At 40.4% G+C, this 20,632-nt stretch overlaps 1 protein-coding gene across 1 annotated transcript in view; it reads left to right on the forward strand.

Moving 5' to 3' along the window:
• Window positions 1-20,632, forward strand: part of fasn (fatty acid synthase) — a gene marked incomplete at its 3' end in the record, with an annotated part of 108,812 nt that overhangs the window by 62,989 nt on the left and 25,191 nt on the right. Inside the window, 9 exon segments of the mRNA XM_024261534.2 lie at window positions 38-213; window positions 836-951; window positions 3,192-3,346; window positions 4,161-4,364; window positions 9,405-9,555; window positions 12,177-12,355; window positions 13,024-13,143; window positions 15,262-15,384; window positions 16,564-16,787. Coding sequence (XP_024117302.1) covers window positions 38-213; window positions 836-951; window positions 3,192-3,346; window positions 4,161-4,364; window positions 9,405-9,555; window positions 12,177-12,355; window positions 13,024-13,143; window positions 15,262-15,384; window positions 16,564-16,787 — 1,448 coding nt within the window.

Genomic DNA, 20,632 nt, shown 5'->3' on the forward strand with positions numbered 1-20,632 from the left:
ATGAAACCCTGATGACTCACCAGCTCTCACTGTTGCTGATATGTGCAGGCAGAGTGGCAGAGCGTCCTCCAGGAAGCCTCCTTGGTAGTCGTGGCTGTCCGGAGGTCGTTTTATGGCTCCGCCCTCTTCCTGTGTCGCAGAAAGTCCCCGAGGCTTCAGCCTGTCCTGGTTCCTGTGGACAGCCCTGACTGTCAGTGGGTGGAAACTCTGAAAGTAAGTCTCTGACTGTGTGCAGGTGGTGATCCACACAAGCTTCCTTTAGGACATGAAGACATTCTGATCTTTTTTTAAAACCAAACTTTATTCAAACAGCCCTTTACAACAGGCAAGATGGAACCATTCCGCTCTATTCCACTTGCACAAAAACATGTAGGACTGATTGTCAGTCAGTGTTGCTACCTAATTGGACAGTTTGATTACACAGAAGTGTCAATAACTTGGAGTAACATTGTTTAGGTTTTTCCTTTATTTTTTTTTATATTTGTTATGATTTTACAAAAAAATAAAAGATAGAATTAGAAAATAGTGAATTTACTGTCTACCTGCCCTCCTTTTGTGAATGTTTCCTTGTTTTCTCAGCATGTTTTAATTTAAGTTCACAGTTCAATAACATTAAAGAGATGTTACTATTTTTTGATTTTGGAATTGATTTAAAATAGTTTTGTCTAATCATTTGTTAGACAAACTTTGTCATACTAGACACATTTTAAATAATCATAACCAATTCTAAATGTGCTTCAATAGTTCTACATTTGCTGTCTGAGAAGAGCATCTGTTCTTCATGAGATGTGCACAATGAGCAGCTGATTATATTTTTATGAATGTTGTGCTGCAGAACCTGTTGGCAGAAGAATCTGAACAGCCAGTGTATCTGACAGCCTCTCAGGCGTGCTGTGGTGTGGTGGGAATGGTCAACTGTCTGCGGCAGGAGCCTGGAGGCACCCGAATACGGTAGGTGTCCATGTTAGTCCTGCTCGCTGTGTATGGGTCAATCCACAATTAGGACATTTTACATCCCGACTATCATATTTCAAAATATCCAAATGCAAAATACAAAAACATGTAGTTTCTGACCCAATGTACTTGTCTTCAGGCAAAGTCTACAAAAAACAAAAAAAAAGTTTAAAAATAGTTCTAAAATACCAAGTGAAATCTGTGGTTCCCCCTAAAATGTTTTTTTTTCTCTTGTCCCACCCCCCCCCCAATTTCCAAATTTAACCCCAAATAAAAGTTTACATTTATTTCAAAAAATCATTTTTTGGGGTATTTGTTTTACATCAGTGTTTCATGTACCTGTGGGAACATTTGTTATAAAAGACAAAATACTTCAAATAATATTAACTATGGAATGTGTGTCCCGCAGGGCTGCACGGTGGCGCAGTGGTTAGTGCTTTCGCCTCACAGCGAGAAGGCCCCGGTTCGAATCCCGGCTGGGACCTTTCTGTGTGGAGTTTGCATGTTCTCCCCGTGCATGCGTGGGTTTTCACCGGGGACTCCGGCTTCCTCCCACCGTCCAAAAACATGCTTCATAGGTTCATTGGTGACTCTAAATTGCCCCTAGGTGTGAATGTGAGAGTGAATGTGTGTGTGATTGAGGCCCTGCGACAGACTGGCGACCTGTCCAGGGTGTACCCCGCCTTCGCCCTTCAGTAGCCGGGTTAGGCTCCGGCACCCCCGCGACCCCGAAAGGGAAGAAGCGGTCAAGAAAATGGATGGATGGATGGATGGATGTGTGTCCCGCAACATGCAAACTACCCTGTTACCATAACCGTTTAATCATAGTAAAATTATAAATTGGATTTCTCTGCATTTTTCCAGATGATCAAAGCACCTACAATTAGTATCAATTATCTCAGGGACAGAGATGATACTTAAATGTTGGAATTAATAAGCTTCTCTTGAATAAACCAAAAACAGGATTAAAAAGATAGCAGATAAAACTGCTCCTGACCTGCTGCTGATGAGCCTATTATTACATATGTGTCACAAACAGACAGACAGCTGGTTCCACGTGCAGCAAGTTTTTTATCAGAGCGAGAGATGTTCTGCTTGAGCAGGTAGCTCGACTCTGTATCGAGTCTTTCAAAGCTGAAATGTTGCTGGTGGAGTATCGAGCGCTCGTTTGCTGATGATCACGTGACTTTCCAAATGAAGCTTCATTTCGTCACTCGCGCATGTCCAACCCCCCGCGGCAGTTTTGAATTCATTGCGGGGTTTTCAATAAGTCCGTTCACTCATCCTGTGTTTGTGGCCTTAAGAGAGTCGTGATGAGTCGGTCGCAGATATTTTATTCTCTGCATTTCATTCACTGGTATTTTAAATCAGAGATTGATTAACGCACCTAACATTTTTTCATATGAATAAATGTATGCACACATTCAGTAGATAGGCTTACATATTAGCAGTTCCACAATGATTTCACCGCTCTATTTATTTTATGAAATGTGGTATTTTAAAGATATCACTTATTCTTTTTAAACCCATCTTCCAAACACACAGTATTTGCTTTACACATTTTAATCAAAATTTTAATGCGACAAAATTGTGTTTTGATTATTTATGAAAGAAACAGATTTTAAAAATAAAAGTTTGATTGCTACATATGACTTAACATACTGATGAGGTTTTTTTTCCCTTTCACAACCATTTCTATACAATTTGGTTTATTTTGGTTCAGTGGTTCAGAAAGCTTTGATTTCTCCATCTCTAGTAGTCAGAGTCCAGGCGAGGATCGGGGCAGGCGGCCGGCAGTCAGAGTATAAGCAGGGTCAAAGACAGAAGTCCAGGTAGAACCGCTCGGTAATGCAGGCAGGGTGGCACAAACAATACTTCACAGTGAGTGTCAGTGTGGAGCCAGACTAAATACTGAGGCAGTGATGAGATGTGGGAAACGGCTGAAGATGATAAGTCCAGGTGAAGGCAGGTGGTGAGGTCCAAACTCAGGTGACTGCTCCCTCAGGTGGTTGGAGAGGGTAGCAGCAGGTTGATCCATGACAATGTGTTTTCATGTTTCCTTTTTAATTTTTGTGTCATTGGTTATTGTTTATGCTTTCAACTATTTTTGGCAGTTTTAACAGCCCTTTCATATGATTTACAGGTTTGTCATTAATTAAGACTAGTCTTCTGATACAGTGCATCTGTGGTTTACAATCAAGCTTTCAACATTTTCTAAATGTAAACTGTTCTTCCAGTTGTATTTTTGTCTCCAACCTGGACGGATCCTCAGCAAAACCGACCATCCAGCAGAACCACACAGCTGAGCAGGGATTGTTCCAGGGCGATCTGGTGATGAACGTGTTCAGAGACGGGCACTGGGGCTCTTTCAGACACCAGATCCTCCCCCACGGTACCGACGCACAGCTTAGGAAAACCAGTCTTTGTCACAGCGTCAACGTTTGGGCTGCAGAGGTCAAGAGGAGTGATTCTTGAGACCAAAAAGCCATTAGTGATCATAACCAGACACTCTTTGAAGAATGGCAACTTTTAAATCTTCCTTCAGGATATTGCAGCTTATTCACAGCTTCTATCACACCAGTTCAATCAAATTAATCAAACTCATTGTTCACAAAATCCTCACCGTCTTTGGTTGCGAGTTCTTCAGTTTTTCTGCTACTAATGACTGGAACATGTTTCAAACCACATTTAAAGTCCATCATTGACATCTGTCATTAGTTCAGATTTTTAGAAACACAGTTAAACGTGTTGCCTAAAATGTTAAATATATACAAAAATAAAATAATTTAAAAAAATTAAAGTTGCAGAATGATTTATTTTTTTAAGCCCAAAACATGCCAAATGATTTGCTTGTTTTTTCTTAAGTCTAAATAATTTTCTGTCTTGAAGTTTTCTGAAGGTGTTTGGAGGTTTTGTGGCTTTTATAATCCACTTTCATAAATTAAAAGTGCCATTAATATCCTCACTAAGAAATGATTGAAATTCATATAAAGGTTCTTGAAAGTTTCTGGAAGAACCACAGAGGGATTCGTAGAGTTAAAAATATTCAACTTCTTTGGCAAATTTAGCTTAAAGCACTTCCCTTTTAAGTATTTGGAATCATTTCAGCTGTTCACTCTTTTAGAATAGACTAAAACTTTTTCAATGTATCCTTCAGTTTATATTTATCTCGGTGATGCCCCCTTAACTGTGTCTGTGGCTTTCAGAGATGAAGGAGGAGCTGACTGATGCTGCATATGTCAATGTGCTGACCCGTGGTGACCTGTCCTCCCTGCGCTGGATCACATCACCACTTCAGCACTTCAGAGGTGGCAGCCTTGGCATGGAGCTGTGCCAGGTTTACTTCAGCTCACTCAACTTCAGGGACATCATGCTGGCCACGGGCAAACTTCCCCCTGATGCCATCCCAGGTTTGCACAGCATCTGTAAAAGGCCTATGCCATGCTTTTCAGGGTAAACTATACCCATATATATGATCCTAAATTATCTTTGGCACACAATTAATAACAAATTATTTATGTTTTAGTTATTGTGTTTTAGTTGTTTTGGTGAACTCTTAATACCCTGTAGCAAAATGCCTCAATCTCTGAGGTTCCGCCTTTTGTCCCTTCTACCCATTTCACGACGTCAGCCTAGAGCCCAGCGTTCATTAGAGATCAGTGTTTTGGTCAACAAAATGCAGACATCACCACCGGATGGACATTTCAGGATATATTGAAATGTTGAGAACATTGTATTCTGTTCTGATTAGCACTGGCTGTGAACGTTTCTTTTCTCTTATCAGCATCATCGATCTCTGTATGAGAAATCCTCGTCTTCTCCATATCTCCCACCTGCTTGCACCATTGGTTTGGGTCAGGGGTCGACAACCTTTAACAGTAAAAGAGCCATTTGAGCTTGTTTTCTACTGATCAAACCCTAGAAGAAATTTGGATTTGAATTATTTTTTTTAATAATAAATATGAATTATGATTATTTTTTGGCATGAACAAAAGCAAAAATATAAAAATAAACTAGCATCTATCAAAATGTGTTTTTTTTTTTTAACCAATGTTGTGCGGCATAAGATAATATGTCCTTTTAACTCATAAAAGATCAAACTTGTTACCAAAGTTTTGCTTTTATATAAAATCTGTTCATTCTGGAGGTAGAGTTGATCAAACAAGACGTCTTCAGGTCAACATGATGTAAAAACATACATAGTTTATCATCTATGTGAACCTCAGACATCAATTTATACATTTAACTCATTAAATGCTAATTAAGTAATCCTCACTTTAAAAAATTGCTATTTTATTTTATTCTTTTCTTTTTTTGTTCTTTTTCCCCTCCTTTCCTCAGCAGTCTTACACTGCTGGGTTTTGTTATTTTAGTTGGGGGTTGGATCTTGATAGTCTTAGTTTTCAGGCTTTGTTTATTTGTTTTATTTATTTACTTAATATTTACTTATTTTATGTTTGACCAAAGAGCCTCCATGGAGAGATAAAAGAGCCACATGTGGATCTGGAGCTGCGGGTTGCCGATCTCTGGTTTCTGATCTACCCCAAATGTTGTGCAGATTCAAATCAAATCAAATATACTTTAATGTCCCGAACAAAATGTTTCTTGAATTCCTCACCAGAATGTTCTTTGGCGTATGCCACTGCATTAAGCTTAAATGCTAAATCAAATGAGCATTTCTTTGCTATTGCAACGCAAGACAAATACGACGGACAGCCACCATCTGTACGCCTATGCACGCCCCAGGGGGTCAGGAGGTGGCGTCTTAAAGCAGCCTGGTCCTTACTAGAAACAGGCTTCTAGAGTAATGAACACCCATTAGTTTCAATACTACAATTAATACCAAAAAATAATGAAAGTTTGATTTTAACTTTTGGTAACGCTTTATATTAAGGTGTGCTTGTTAAGTATTAATAAGATATTAATAAGCATTAGTAAGATGCTTATAATTTGCTTATATGCACTTATAAAGATATTAATAAGCCGCTTATTACACTATTATCTAAATTATGGCGTGGTATCAATAAGATATTAATAAGCATTAGTAAGATGCTTATAAGCACTTATAAAGATATTAATAAGCCGCTTATTACACCATTATCTAAATTATGGCATGATGTCAATCCAATTAATTATATGCTTATAAATACTTAATAAGCAATTTGTAAGCTACTTATTACTGTATTATATAGTATCAGGTTAATGGGCCGGTAAGAATATGCTTATAAAGATATTAATAAGCTGCTTATTAGACTGCTATTAAATCGCAAAGCAATAGGCCACAAACAATATGCTTATAAAGATATTAATGAACTGCTTATATTGCTTATTACTGATGTCTAATACCAAGTTAATAAGCCACTAAGAATATGCTTGTAAATGTGTTTATACACTGCTTATTACACTAGTTTGCAGTACCCTAATCTAAAGCGTGGACCATTTGTGTTAATAAAGAAAAAACACAACAAACACTGTATGAGAAGTTTTAATTTAAACACAAAACATTACAGCTTTAAACATGACACTCTCTTTTGCTGTTTAACTCTTTAAATAATGACTTGGTAAAACAAAACATCCAGTTTGTGCCAACTGTGTGGTTAGTGACTTCAAGGCAAAGTTGTACACAAGTCTCTGAGGGCAAGTCCAAGTCAAGTCCCAAGTCTAAGGTTACAAGTCGAAGTCAAATCACAAAATTGTCTCTGTTTTTTTTTTTTTTTTTTTTTTACTGTTTAAGGGTCCCTCCCATTCTTGGGAAAACAAACAAACAAAACAAACAAACAGACAAAAAAAATGTGTTTGTCCTCTAGTATATTGTAAAAGCAGACACCAGAATTACTAAAGCCTTTTAATTGATTATTAACTGAAGGCTAGTTGTGTGAATGCATTCAATGCACTCCCTCAGAGCATGTCATGAGGTCCCGATGCAGACTTGATGCAGCACAACGACGAAGCACGACGAAGAACTCTGACGGTCCTGCCAGAGTCAAACTGGAATCCTTGAACGTGCGCGTGTCCCACTCACTCGGTTCCTATCGTCTTCGTGCAGTCCCGGGGTTTTCAGTCGCTGGGTTAGCGGCTCAAAGTCCAGTCCGATGCAGGGTACGCTACGTTAGCTAAGTCGCGCTGACTAGCAAGCTCATACCCACCAAGTGCATCTAAACTTATAAAACCATAAACATGCTATTCTGAACTCACTGTCCGTTCGTTCTTAACATATTTATCCGTTTCTGAAACTTGTTGACAGGCTTTCTTCATCCTTCAGCCACGTTTTTCTGCCGCGAGTTTCTCGTCTCCTCCTCATGACGTCATCATTCTGCCCCCTCTCTGCATCCTCCAATCAAATTAATAGTAACAAAAATATATTAAGGCCTCTTCCTAATTAAACAGCAAAAGAGAGTGTCATGTTTAAAGCTGTAATGTTTTGTGTTTAAATTAAAACTTCTCATACAGTGTTTGTTGTGTTTTTTCTTTATTAACACAAATGGTCCACGCTTTAGATTAGGGTACTGCAAACTAGTGTAATAAGCAGTGTATAAACACATTTACAAGCATATTCTTAGTGGCTTATTAACTTGGTATTAGACATCAGTAATAAGCAATATAAGCAGTTCATTAATATCTTTATAAGCATATTGTTTGTGGCCTTTTGCTTTGCGATTTAATAGCAGTCTAATAAGCAGCTTATTAATATCTTTATAAGCATATTCTTACCGGCCCATTAACCTGATAATATATAATACTGTAATAAGTAGCTTACAAATTGCTTATTAAGTATTTATAAGCATATAATTAATTGGATTGACATCATGCCATAATTTAGATAATGGTGTAATAAGCGGCTTATTAATATCTTTATAAGTGCTTATAAGCATCTTACTAATGCTTATTAATATCTTATTGATACCACGCCATAATTTAGATAATAGTGTAATAAGCGGCTTATTAATATCTTTATAAGTGCATATAAGCAAATTATAAGCATCTTACTAATGCTTATTAATATCTTATTAATACTTAACAAGCACACCTTAATATAAAGCGTTACCTAACTTTTTCTTTTAAAGGGTCCACACCATGAAAAAAAACTGAGCAGCAGCTCAGGCGGTAGAGCGGGTTGGCCAATGATCGAAGGATAGGCGGTTCGATTCCGGCTCCCGCCAGCCAAGTGTCGTTGTGTCAAGGCACTTAACCCTACTTACCTGTGTTGTGGAAAAATGTTGAATCCGATGGAAGAGCAGACACATCTTAAGAATAACACAAGTATTTAATAACAACATCAGAAAAATACACGCGGTGCACAGAGGCGTGTAGGGAAGGCTCTGTCATAGAGTGTTCCAACGAACTGACAAGACCTAAGCCTTTTATAGGACTGGTCAAACCTTCTCCAAACAATGCTGCATATCACTTGTCCTGACCCCCTTGGTTGTTAATTATCTCAGAGGCATCTGCTTCCTGCATTAGTCTCGGGATCAACATGTTATTAATGCCTTTACACCCCTGGTTACGGAGGATGTAATTTAAGGGGCCATTTGGGAATGTTTACATTCAATCTAGCTTGAGAAAGGAAAACAGGAGAATGCTCTTTGACATCTGTTCCTAAGCCTGAAAAAGGTCATCTGCAGGTTACAGCTTCGGGTCACACTCTCTGAGTTGGAATTTTAACGAGAAGCAGACTGTATTAGGTATCTGAGAAAATGGAATTAGAATTGAACCAAAAATATTCTCTTACACCTCCAGTGTGCTCCACTGGTGTGTGAATGCGTCTGAATGTTCCGGTGATGGTCAGAGGGACCGTAGGTGCGTACTGGCAGCCACGCCTCTGTCAGCCTGCCCCAGGGCAGCTGTGGCTACAGAAGTAGCTTACCATCACCAAGTATGAATGAGGTGTGAATGAATAATGGATGCACAATGTAAGCGCTTTGAGCGTCTGGAAAAGCGCAGATAAATCCAATCCATTATTATTACTTTTTGAGCTTTTAAGTGTATTTTGCTGTTCATTCCTCACTATAAACAACCCCAAAGCAGTATTTTGATCCATTCACAACTTTCTGAGTAATCCTCTAAAAACCACAGCTCTCAGCAGCAGCCCCTCCCATACTCCCAAAACGAGTGGGTTTTCACATGCTTACATCACAAGATGAGAACCGTCCCCTCCAGGAAGAGTCTGCTCCATTCCCTGGCTAACAAAAACACTTTCTCCACAAAGCTAGCGGTAACTAGCTAGCCTCACAAGTCCCCCCCCCCCACCACCACCACCTTTGGCTCATACACAGTCATGCCAGCTGTCTTTTGTTTTAAGACTTTTATCTTCTTTTGTTTTTCCCGTTTTTTTTTTTTTTTTTTTTACTTTTTACTGATCTGAAAAATGATCCCTAAAACTGTGACACGATCTGAGCCGAATTGACCGGAAGTGATGATTATTATGATGGTATGTTTGCTAATGTGTGCAGGAGATGTAGCTCTGCAGCAGTGCATGCTGGGCATGGAGTTCTCCGGTCGTGATCCTGCCGGTCGCCGTGTGATGGGGCTTCTCCCTGCAAAGGGCCTGGCCACAGCTGTGGACGCTGACAAACGCTTCCTCTGGGAAGTTCCAGCTCACTGGTTAGTCAGACAGCATAACTGCATTGATAAGAAAACAAAATACCATCAATATTTCAAAACCATAAAAAAGTGTGTGCTTTTGTATTATTCATCTTTTGTTATATTATGAAACTGGGCCTGAGGAACTTAATGTAAGTTCATTCTGTGATGATGCTTTTAATGCATGTAAAATTAATTGTTTTTATTTTTTTGTAAGTTTGCCTATTATAGTAACGTATATTATACGTTTTCTGCAGCTAGACACCATCATTCTTTATTTTCACCTCCAGTAAATGGAGTGGTGATCAGCTTTAACATTAATTTTAAAACCTTTTCAGATTTTATATTGACATTTGGCAGAATAGAAAATAAGTCTGAATGTTTGGTTATTATTAGGGCTGTCAGATTTGTCGCGTTAAAAACGCATTAATCTGACACGTGCTTGACGCCGACAATTTTTTTGACGCACCCGGCTCCGGTTCGCGTCCAGTACCACGTCTGGTGGTACGGGCTCGTGTCCGGCGCCGCTTCCCGAGAGCTGCAGACCGCCGACGTTCCGAACAGCGAGCGGGGGGGACGTTTTAAATGTTCTGGAGGTTTAAGCGTGATCCAACCCCAGCATAGCGGTCTGTCTGCCGGCACATTCATGGCACGTCGTTGTATCGAGCTGCAGCCAGAGAACGCGGCGGCAGTAACAGACTGTCAAACTATCCACAGAGTATCCCGCTTTTCTCAGTCTTTAAGGTTTTAAAAAACAAAAGTTAATTGGAAATGATAAATCTCTATTTCATTTATTACTGTAGTTCAGCAGAGGAGGAAAAGATTTGGTCCTGACAAAAAATGAACATGAAAGTGTTATGGAAATGTTATTTTTGATGTTTTTTATTTTATTTTACTGAACGTTGATTGAAGTTTTGAATTTAAAATGCCCTTCACTTGCACTTGGGCTTTTGTTAGGCATTTTATGTTACAGCCTTTTATTGTTAAGAAAGTTTATTTCAATACAAAATAAAGTATTTCTGATGAAAATTATTAATTTTGTCATTCTTGTTTTCATAATTAATGTAGAACTGCTAAATGCCACGAACCACACATTGTTTTCCTTAAAAAAAGGCCACATGTAAATTTGCGATTAATCGCATTTGTCCAGAGTTAACTCGCGATTAATCGCCTGACAGCTCTAGTTATTATTTAACGAAATGAACAATTGATTGATCGATCGATCAATCGTTATTTAATTAAAGCACTTGTCATGTGTCGCAGCTCAAAATGTTTTAAAATGAACCCAAATGACAAACAAAAAAGAGAAAAACTAAAACCAACCCACCTCTTTGCCCCTCCCCACAAACACAGGCTCAAATGAATGACTTGAATTTCAAAAGAGATATAAGGCAGTCCACAGCCGCGGTGCTGGAGCCTGACGAGATCCTGAGGCCCATTGTTGTGTCATACATCCAAGAACATCACATGCTCATGTTGCAGCATGATAATGCCCCATGTTGCAAGGATCTGGATACAATTCTTGGAAGCTGAGAACATCCTAATACTCACCGGACATGTCAACCATTGAGCATGTCTGGGGGGTTCTGGGTCGGGGTATATGACGGCGTGTTTCAGTTCCTGCCAATATTAAGCAACTTCGCACAGCCATTGAAGAGGAGTGAACCGTCATTCCACAGGCCACAATATAGACAACCTGATCAACTATATGGCAAGGAGATGTGTTGCACTGCATGAGGCAAATGGTGGTGACGCTAGATACTGACCGTGTTTTAGGTCCCAAAACTCCTCTGTTACAACTAAACGGGACGTTAGAGTGGCCTTTCATTGTGGCCAGTCTAAGGCACACCTATGCAATAATCAAGCTGTCTGACCAGGATCTTGATATGGCGCACCTGTGAGGTGGGATAGATTATCTCAGCAAAGGAGAAGTGCTCACTGTCAAAGATTTGTATACAGATTATTAGACAGATCAGGGAATAAATAGTTTTTGAGAGAAATGGGTATTTTGTGTATGGTAAAAATGTTTCAGGTCTTTGAGTTCTTTTCAGAAAAGATGGGAGTAAAAACAAAAGTGTTGCTTTCATATTTTTTTTCGGTCTATATAATTTGAAACTGTTTTTTATGTGGAGCAAACATATTTAGTTGACCAAAAATGTCTCCAAGTTTCACCAGAGAATACTTTATATGTAACTTTAAGCTTTGTTTGATGTCATTTTTTTTTTGTTGTTGTTGTCACAGGGCCCCAGTTAAGTAGAATAACCTGCTGTTGTAATGTAACCTTGAATGTGATGTCCATGCACATGAACACAATCACTTCTTTAGGCCTTGTGACATAGTAGTTCATGCTGTCTCCTCTCTCATTTAAGTTCCACCTTTCTTACTGGACTTTGTATGTGTGGATTATCTCATTCATTCCAGGCTCCTCCCACAGTCCAGAAAGTCGATTAGTGACTCTGAATCTCTTAGGTGTATGTGTGTGCGGCCATGCAATGTATTGGTGATCTATCCAGGGTGTACCTTTACTACGCCTAAACTGGGATGGACCCTTTCCCATAACTTCAACAGGGATGAAATGGATTTAGAAAATGGATTCAAATTCAAAGTTTCAATGGTATTGTTGTGTGTGTTTCTGCATGTAGGAGCTTGGAGCAGGCTGCCTCGGTACCCGTGGTCTACGCAACAGCCTATTATTCTCTGGTTGTCCGTGGCAGGCTCCGCCCCCAAGAAAGTGTCCTGATCCATTCAGGGTCTGGAGGCGTAGGCCAGGCAGCAATTGCCATTGCGCTGAGCCAGAAGTGCAGAGTTTACACAACAGTTGGTCAGTGCTCAGATGTGTTCATGCTTGGTTTCCTGGTTGCAGTAATGATCTCCTCTTCTTCAAGAATCCATTTCCTCAGTCAACTTTAATGTCTAATTTTTTCCTCCAATTACACTACAAAAGAGTTTGAGACAGAACAGGTTCTCAAGTCTTTCTAGTCCAAGGCTGGCCAACCCTGGTCCTCAAAAGCTTCAACTCTTTCTATTTTCCAGCTCTCCCTAGACTGGCGGAGATGACCTAAAACAGAGGGGTTCAGTGTATCAGGATGTGGAATCAGTCAAGTCAACAAATTAGGAGCAAATTTGGTTAGAAGGGCGTTAAAACAGGCAGGGTTGTGGGTCTTGAAGACCAGGGTTGGCCAGCCCTGCTCTCGTCATAAAACAAGATTCATTTACATCATGAAATAGTAAAAGAAACCTTCGCAATTCAAATTTTAATAACAAAGTGCAAACATAGTCCTTGTTGCAAACACACAGGATATTTTTATTTTATTCATTTTTTTATTTAGTGGTTTCCTTTACAATTTTGCATTAAAACGTTTTAGCTTTTGTCCTACTGCATCTTGTAAACCTCCAGAGAAACCAAGTCTCTAGTTTTCCTTTTTTTCTTTTTAATAAATGTGTCTGTAATCATGGAAGTGGATCTTGTCTTTTGTGCGGGATGTCCAGGCTCAGCAGAGAAGCGGGCCTACCTTCTGCAGAGGTTTCCTGAACTCTCATCAGAATCTGTGGCGAATTCCAGGGACACTTCCTTTGAACAACATATCCTTCTGCAAACACAAGGAAAAGGTAAGCCTTTCTTCCAAACTACATACATGTCAAGGAACACAGCATAGGGACAAACCAGCAAAGCTAGTGATAACTATTCTTTAAGTTGTGAAGAAGTTGTTATGTGTGTAATTTTTAGCTGCAGTTTTAAAAGCCGTCTCACACTGCGCATCTTTTACGAATGTAATGTTGGTCTTTCATGATGCATGCATTGTATACATTATTTATAAGTGTTTCATGTGTTCCTTATCTATCGATGTGCGCAGATATTCGTTGAGGGTCATCAAAGTCCAAAGAAGTAAGAATAAAGGTCAGATAAACTTGTTCTTCATAAATTTCTTCATGTAAACAGTCAGAGGACTGGGTCAGCACCATGCACAGCAACCGCCGCCGGGCCTCGTGATCCGCCCATGCAGCCTAGGGTTTGGGGGAGCAGAGGAGAACCCCAGCAGAAGTCGAAGCTGGGGAGCTCCTTGAGTCGCATTCTTCTGTGACCCGTATTCTGCACAAATTACTTGCACGCAAGCATGCTTGGGCGGCTACCCAGGGCACCGTGCAGTATGCAGGTCGTGAGAAAATGCCACTCTGAACGCGCAGCTGCAGCTTCCGCCAGGGTTCCCCTGTTACGGCGAGGAGGAAGGGGTGCCCGCCGCTCCACAGAATACAGGGTCGTGAGAGAATGCGGCTCTGAATGCGCACCAGGTTCTTCTCATGTTACCACCCCAGCTGCAGCAGTAGCCCATGCACCCCCGGGTTGGGGTTGGCACTGCAGCTGACCATGGAAATCCCACTGTTTAACCACAAAAAAGCAGCGCAAAACTCCGCGGTGGTTGCTGTCCATGATGCTGACACATGTGATTCCTTCCCAGTGATCTGACTGTTAGAGTATAGAAATTCAATGAGGCGTGGGTTTATCTGATCTTTGTGTGGTTTATTTGTACGTTGTTAGGTTCAAACAACCTGAAACATTTCTCTGAAAGGAAGACAAGAGAGGGGTCAGTTCTTAAATCAGATTTTACTTGCACAAGGAGAACAGACAGAGAATGTTCAAACCATCTCCACCCGCTCTGAAGATCTTGGTCCAGAGTTACCATATTTATAACCTTTCAGGGGCGGTCTTAGTTATATTTACATTTGCTGCTCTCAAGGTGTGGAAGGAAAAACAGCCTCAAACTGGTTCTACTATCATTAATGTCATAGTTCAATGCAATAGGTCGGCGTCAGCCTCTTCGAGTATCTGTAATATGTCAACCTCCAGACAGCCTTCAGCTTAGGATGACTGCAACCTTCCAGATACCAGCTGACCACGACCTCAAATGAGCAGAAAGAGAAAAGAGGTTAAAATCACACAAAGCAAATATAAGATAAATGTATGAATAACCCTATCATACGTCTTCCATGGTTTTAACGTGGTTCACTCATGAATATTTCATGTATAAAGACCACTACTTTTTCCACTCACCATGGGGGCGGCTGTGGTGCAGCAGCAGGATGGTTGACCTCTGATTAGAAGATTGTGGATTTGATTCTCGCCTTGTCCGCTGTTTAGCGGCTGATTGAGGGAGGTCGCGGTTACAAGCGAGTAGGGAGTGCTTTGGTAGAGGAGTGGCAGAGGAATGGACTCCAGTGTCTGTATCACTGCGATTCCACAAGCATGCATAAACTTGGTGAGTCTAAGCGCGTGTGGCAGATTTTTGAACTTTTTTACCCGTGATATGGCCGTTAAATCCTGTGGGACCGGGCCTTGAGCTATACAATAAGGAACTTGAAGGGATAGCTGGGATACCTCTGGAAGAAAGGGTGAGGTAGGGTTAGTGACGAGGATGAGTCACATCTATAGAAATATGCTGAGATCTTTGCTGTTGTTGTACTTTGGGTCTGTCCAACAGAAAAACAGGCCAGACTTCAGAAAGGCTGGAGAGAGCACAATTTATCACTCAACCATTTGGTCCTCATAGAGGATTTGAGGTCTATGGATGGATGGAGTCATGCATGAGTTTATGAATAAGATATATGCACGGATGGATCCATTTTAGGAGGCTGAATGGTGGATAGATGGAAGTAATCTAGGAAACAATAGTTGAGATTGCATAGAAATTTGAAAAGGTCTGGAGCATAAAGGTCAGTGTTGTGTTTCAGGTGTGGATATTGTGCTGAATTCTCTGGCTGAGGAAAAGCTGCAGGCAAGTATTCGTTGTCTCGCCAGACATGGACGGTTCCTGGAGATTGGGAAGTATGACCTTTCCAACAACTCCCCCCTTGGTGAGTACAAACGGTCAGACTTGTGTCATTCTGTTTTTACACCTTTTACTGTTATATTTTGTTTTTATGCCACACTTAAGTATTAAAATATCATATATATCACTGGAGAACATTTTGTTTCTGTGTACTTTTTTATTTTATAGAAACTAATGTAATGCTTTAGTCACATGCACCCATACAGGGGGTTGACCCATACAAGTGCTGCAGGTTTTTAAGTTGTCTAAGTCCATAGAGGGTCATAGAGAGCTACAACTGTGAGGCATGTGCGATCACCTTAAGGGATGTCATGAAAATGGAGTGTACGATTGTGGTGCGTGTGACAAATGTATTCTGAAGTATTTGTGAGGATAATGAGAGTTACATGAATTTTTGATGTGCAGGGATGCCGTCGTGTGTTGTCCTAATGCTACACTTGAGTCATTAGTGAGATGTGCATTGGCTCCTTACTAACCATGTGAAATGTTCCACATACAGGGTGTGCTGGTGCGGAAGTGCCCGTAGGACTCCCACACAAATTACGCTTTGATTGTCTGCGTTTCTACTGTCTCTCAGTACTTGCACACACAGAGCACACATTGTGCACACAAGCAGCACGCACTTATCACGTGAAGAGCAATAACGGGACCTTGCGCAGTGAGCAGGGTTTAAAACATTATAAGAAAGGCCTTCCTCTCACCTACTTCACCATTACTTACTCTTCCATGTTGTTTAATTTACGCCTTGTTTAATCGATTACTATGAGCTGCAGCTTGCAGCATGCCTGTAGGAAAAATTCAAAGAAACCTTTTTCCCCTACGGGTTCACCGAGCGGTCCACAATTCTAAAATTTCGTGCGAGCCACCTATATATTTCCTCTACAGGTTTGCCAATTTTTCACCCCCAGACAGCCTGTATCCACCCATCAGGGCAGTTGTGACTAAGGCAAATAACTGATTAAGCTTACATGCATTTTAGTGATCAGAGCTAAAGAAATAAATACAAAATAAAAAATAATTCGTATATTGTTTAATGTTTATTGCTTTTTGTCTCTGTCATTGATAAATATGGGAATTAATTTGTTCAAGATGTTGTGATGTTCCGGTCTCATGGAAACAGAGTTCTTCTTTTGTCATAATAAAGACCTTTTGGTGACTGAAAAGTAGAAGCTGAATTCTTGAAAAGATATCCTTCTGTTGGCAGGAATGGCTCTGTTCCTCAAGAACGTATCGTTTCATGGCATCCTGCTGGATGCTCTGTTTGAAGAGGGCAACAGAGAGTGGGAGGAGGTGTACCAGCTGCTAAAGGATGGCATAGCAGGATGTGTAGTCTGCCCTCTTCACACCACAGTTTTTCAGAGGGACCAGGTGGAGCTGGCGTTCAGATACATGGCCCAGGGAAAACACATTGGCAAAGTGGTCCTGCAGGTTGGTGTGCACTCTAAGACGTGAAGCTTGGCTCTGCTTTTTTCAAAAAAATCTAAAGGGAGTGAAGGAGTTTTTTAAGCCTCAAACTTACCATTAAAACAAATTCTATAACAGTGGTGTATTTGTGGCTGGTGAGGCACTAAATCCTTTAGAATCTGATTCACAAACACAAAATGTTTTTCAACTACTGATTGCGTTTCATATCTTGTATCAGCATTCCTTTGTAAACATAGCAGATACATACTGGGCCAATGAAGAATATAAAATATATAGCTGTTGAGTTTGCCTCCTCTACAGACAGCTTAGAAACAGCAGGTCTACACACAGCAGCAGAGGATGCATGCTCTCTCACACACAGAATTTGCCCATTGGTCTAACTTTTACTTGTGAATGAAGTTCATCCATACGTCCTTCCTTCTGTTTCTCCAGGACAAACATCTTCAGGACCTTAGCATAAAATCCTCCTTATCCTCTTCTAGTCTTACAAGATGTGCTCGTCTGGCATTGTCATCCATGATTTTTGTCCCATTGATTATAAGTAATCAGTTACATTTTGAGATATGTTTTAATTAAATTACTTTCCCCATTGTTGCATTCAGAACAAACAGAAAATAATGGACTCCTACTAAGCTTTGTGAGCAACAACTAAAGAACAAGCTCTCACTAAATAAATGTTACACAAACTAAAAAACATTACCTATTATATGTCAAATAAAGACGTGTAATCAAAATGTCAAGAATGTATACAATATTTTTAAAAAGCATTACAATTATGTGTAAACTCTGAGGAAGAAATGCAATCAAGCCAGTTTGTGAGGGATTGCGCATTCCAATGTGAGGCACAACTCAATGCAGGCATTTTCTCTGCTGTAGTTTAGAGGGTTGCTATGTGACTGTAGGGAGTTGCTAATTTGTTTGTATGTAAAATTACATTTCCAAGAAGGAAAGTAACAGAAACGCATACTCATACGATGCTAATTAATACCAGATTAAATGTATTATTGTCTTGTCAATAGACACTTTTTAACTGTGCAAACCGTCAAAGTCAAAAGAGATGTTGAAGTGTAGTAAGAAAACAAACAATTATTTATTTAAAAAGAGCTGTTAGGGTCACAGCAGGCTGGACGTCACCCATCTGAATGACGGCCGCTTCTGTGATGTTTCCGTCTCTCTTTGACCCAGTTTGACGACTTGATGTTCCGCAGTAACCTGAGAGGGAAAAAGTACAAACAAGAATAAAATTTGAGGACCTTTTTATTATTATTATTATCAATATTATGTAAGGGATAATACCCGACGAAGTGTGCGTTATGAGAAATTAACGCACGACGCGGAGGCCTAAACCGTCCGACGCGAAGCCTCCGTGAAGTGCGTTAATTTCTCATAATGCACTCTTCGGAGGGTATTATCCCGCTTATACCATGGTCATTTACAAAATAAATAAACATTTAATCAATATTTAGTACTTTATTCTTGTTATTTCTTTGGTTTAGCTCATTTTTTCACAAAAAAGCGGACTATTTGATCCGTGATGCGGTTTGTTATCACGGTGACATGGAGCACGGCATGAAGCCGGAAGCCGTTACAGACCTCAGCTGCAGCGGTAAAGTGTCGCTGTTTTGAAAGAAAGACCCAGACAAATTAGGATATTTTTCTCCTTTTTCTGACGTTAAGCCTTCAGTGAGCAGCTAGAACATAAACAGAACACAATCAGCTTCTGTCTGTGTTTCATTTCACAGCAGGTCCGTTCTTCTGAGCTGCTCTAAAATGAGAAACTCCCTCTTGTGGTGAAACAGAAGACTACACCTTTCATGTCGAGTAGTGTTTTATTAGAAGGAGAATAACCAATTTGTCAATATTAATTTACCTTACAAAAGGAGAAGAATATAAATGCTGGTCGCTACAATAAGTTAAATAAAGCATCAGTTCAGAGAGAAAGTTTATCCATTATTGCTTGTTTTGTCCAGACGATGAAGGAAAATGTGTTTTAAAGAAGCCTGCACAGTGATATCGAACGTTTGGTCTGTGTGACCGGAACTTATTTTTTAGGTGTGCGTTATTACTGTGCATTATCACTTTTTAATGCACACCCAGCAGCCAATCAGAATTGAGTATTCACCCAGACCATGGTATAATATCGTATAGGTTGAATAAGGTAAATGTCCTGAAGTTCACGAGACCTGAGCAGGCTGCCTCCCTGATACCACAGCTGCTCCCCTGTGTCTGCCTACATTTTTTTTTTACATCAAAAAATGAGTCCCTGAATGGTTGATGTGATGCGACCTCGCCAAAGAGGACCTCAGCTCATTAACATTAACATTGAAACTGGCTGGCCCTTACACGTGAATCATGTTCGGTGTAAACGCAGCTTTGGGCTTTTATATATTTGCAGTTGCTCAGGGGTTGTTTTGCCAAATCTCGCAGCTGCTATAGCAACCCCAAGCTACCTCCTAGCACAGGGGTGGGCAAACTTTGCCACTCGTGGACCACCAAGGCTTCTAAAGTTTGACAGAAGGGCTGGAATATATATATATATATATATATATAATATTGATCAATATCCATTCATCCATCCATCTTCTTGGCCGCTTCTTCCCTTTCGGGGTCGCGGGGGTGCTGGAGCCTATCCCGGCCACTGATGGGCGAAGGCGGGTTACACCCTGGACAGGTCGCCAGTCTGTCGCAGGGCTCCAATCACACACCCATTCACTCACACATCCACACCTAGGGACAATTTAGAGTCACCAATTAACCTATGAAGCATGTTTTTGGAGGGTGGGAGGAAGCCGGAGTCCCCGGTGAAAACCCACGCATGCACGGGGAGAACATGCAAACTCCACACAGAAAGGTCCCAGCCAGGATTCGAACCGGGGCCTTCTCGCTGTGAGGCAAGAGCGCTAACCACTGCGCCACCGTGCAGCCCCATATCGATCAACAGACAGATATAAATATGATATCAAAGTTTCATTCATTCATAATCCTTTTATCAAAATAAAAACACTGTGAAATAAAAAATAACCAAATATCTCTCTTTGATGTTCATAAAAATAAGTCGGGAAAAAAATAATACTAAAAAATTTCAAAACTATATTCAACAGCCTGTCCTCTCCTGTCCCTTGTTATGAGAGGTTACCTTTTTCTTTATATCATTTATCCTCTTCTTTTTAATTTTTTTTGTAAATTGGGTACCAGATGCTTTTGACCTTTTTGTCAGTCTTTTGGCAAACTTCCACGCCAAATGCGTCGATTAAACCAATTCTCACTTAAACACGTTTTGTGTTCACCAGTTTCATTTGGCCATTTCACACAAATATTAATTTTTAAAGAATGAATTTTATATATCTGTTTTAAAATGAGCGTCACAGTATGTCACAGTATGACTGACTTTTAAAACCATTTATATAGTAACTTCCGCCCCCTCTCCCATCTGTCCTCTTCATTTGGAGAGACCATAGACTGTAAAAATTAATGGACAGATCGAGCACTGAGGTCCCCTATTGGAAATGCATTACTTCCTCTCCTCGCGAAAGTAGGCCGCCGCTTTCACCGTCAATTCCTGAAACGGATACCGCCATTCGCAACCCATCTTCAGTGATTGGTCTGAGTCATAGCTGAGTCATCGAATCTACAGGAAGTACTGTCGCCAATCAGGAGTGAGTTTATTGCAACCGTCTGCCTCTTTCCACGCCTCTACCACGAGACCGCGGATGTAAACAGTTTCTACTTTAATAACGGCGGCTCGAGAGAATCGTACAAGCCATTGTTGAAGCCTTTGGGGGAGAACCATTCCAACATTTGATTCTGTCAGCGGTCCTTTGGGATTTACTTACATTTATTCCTTTTTG

This window comes from Oryzias melastigma, unplaced genomic scaffold (genome assembly GCF_002922805.2).
Source record: "Oryzias melastigma strain HK-1 unplaced genomic scaffold, ASM292280v2 sc00221, whole genome shotgun sequence".
NCBI lineage: Eukaryota > Metazoa > Chordata > Actinopteri > Beloniformes > Adrianichthyidae > Oryzias > Oryzias melastigma.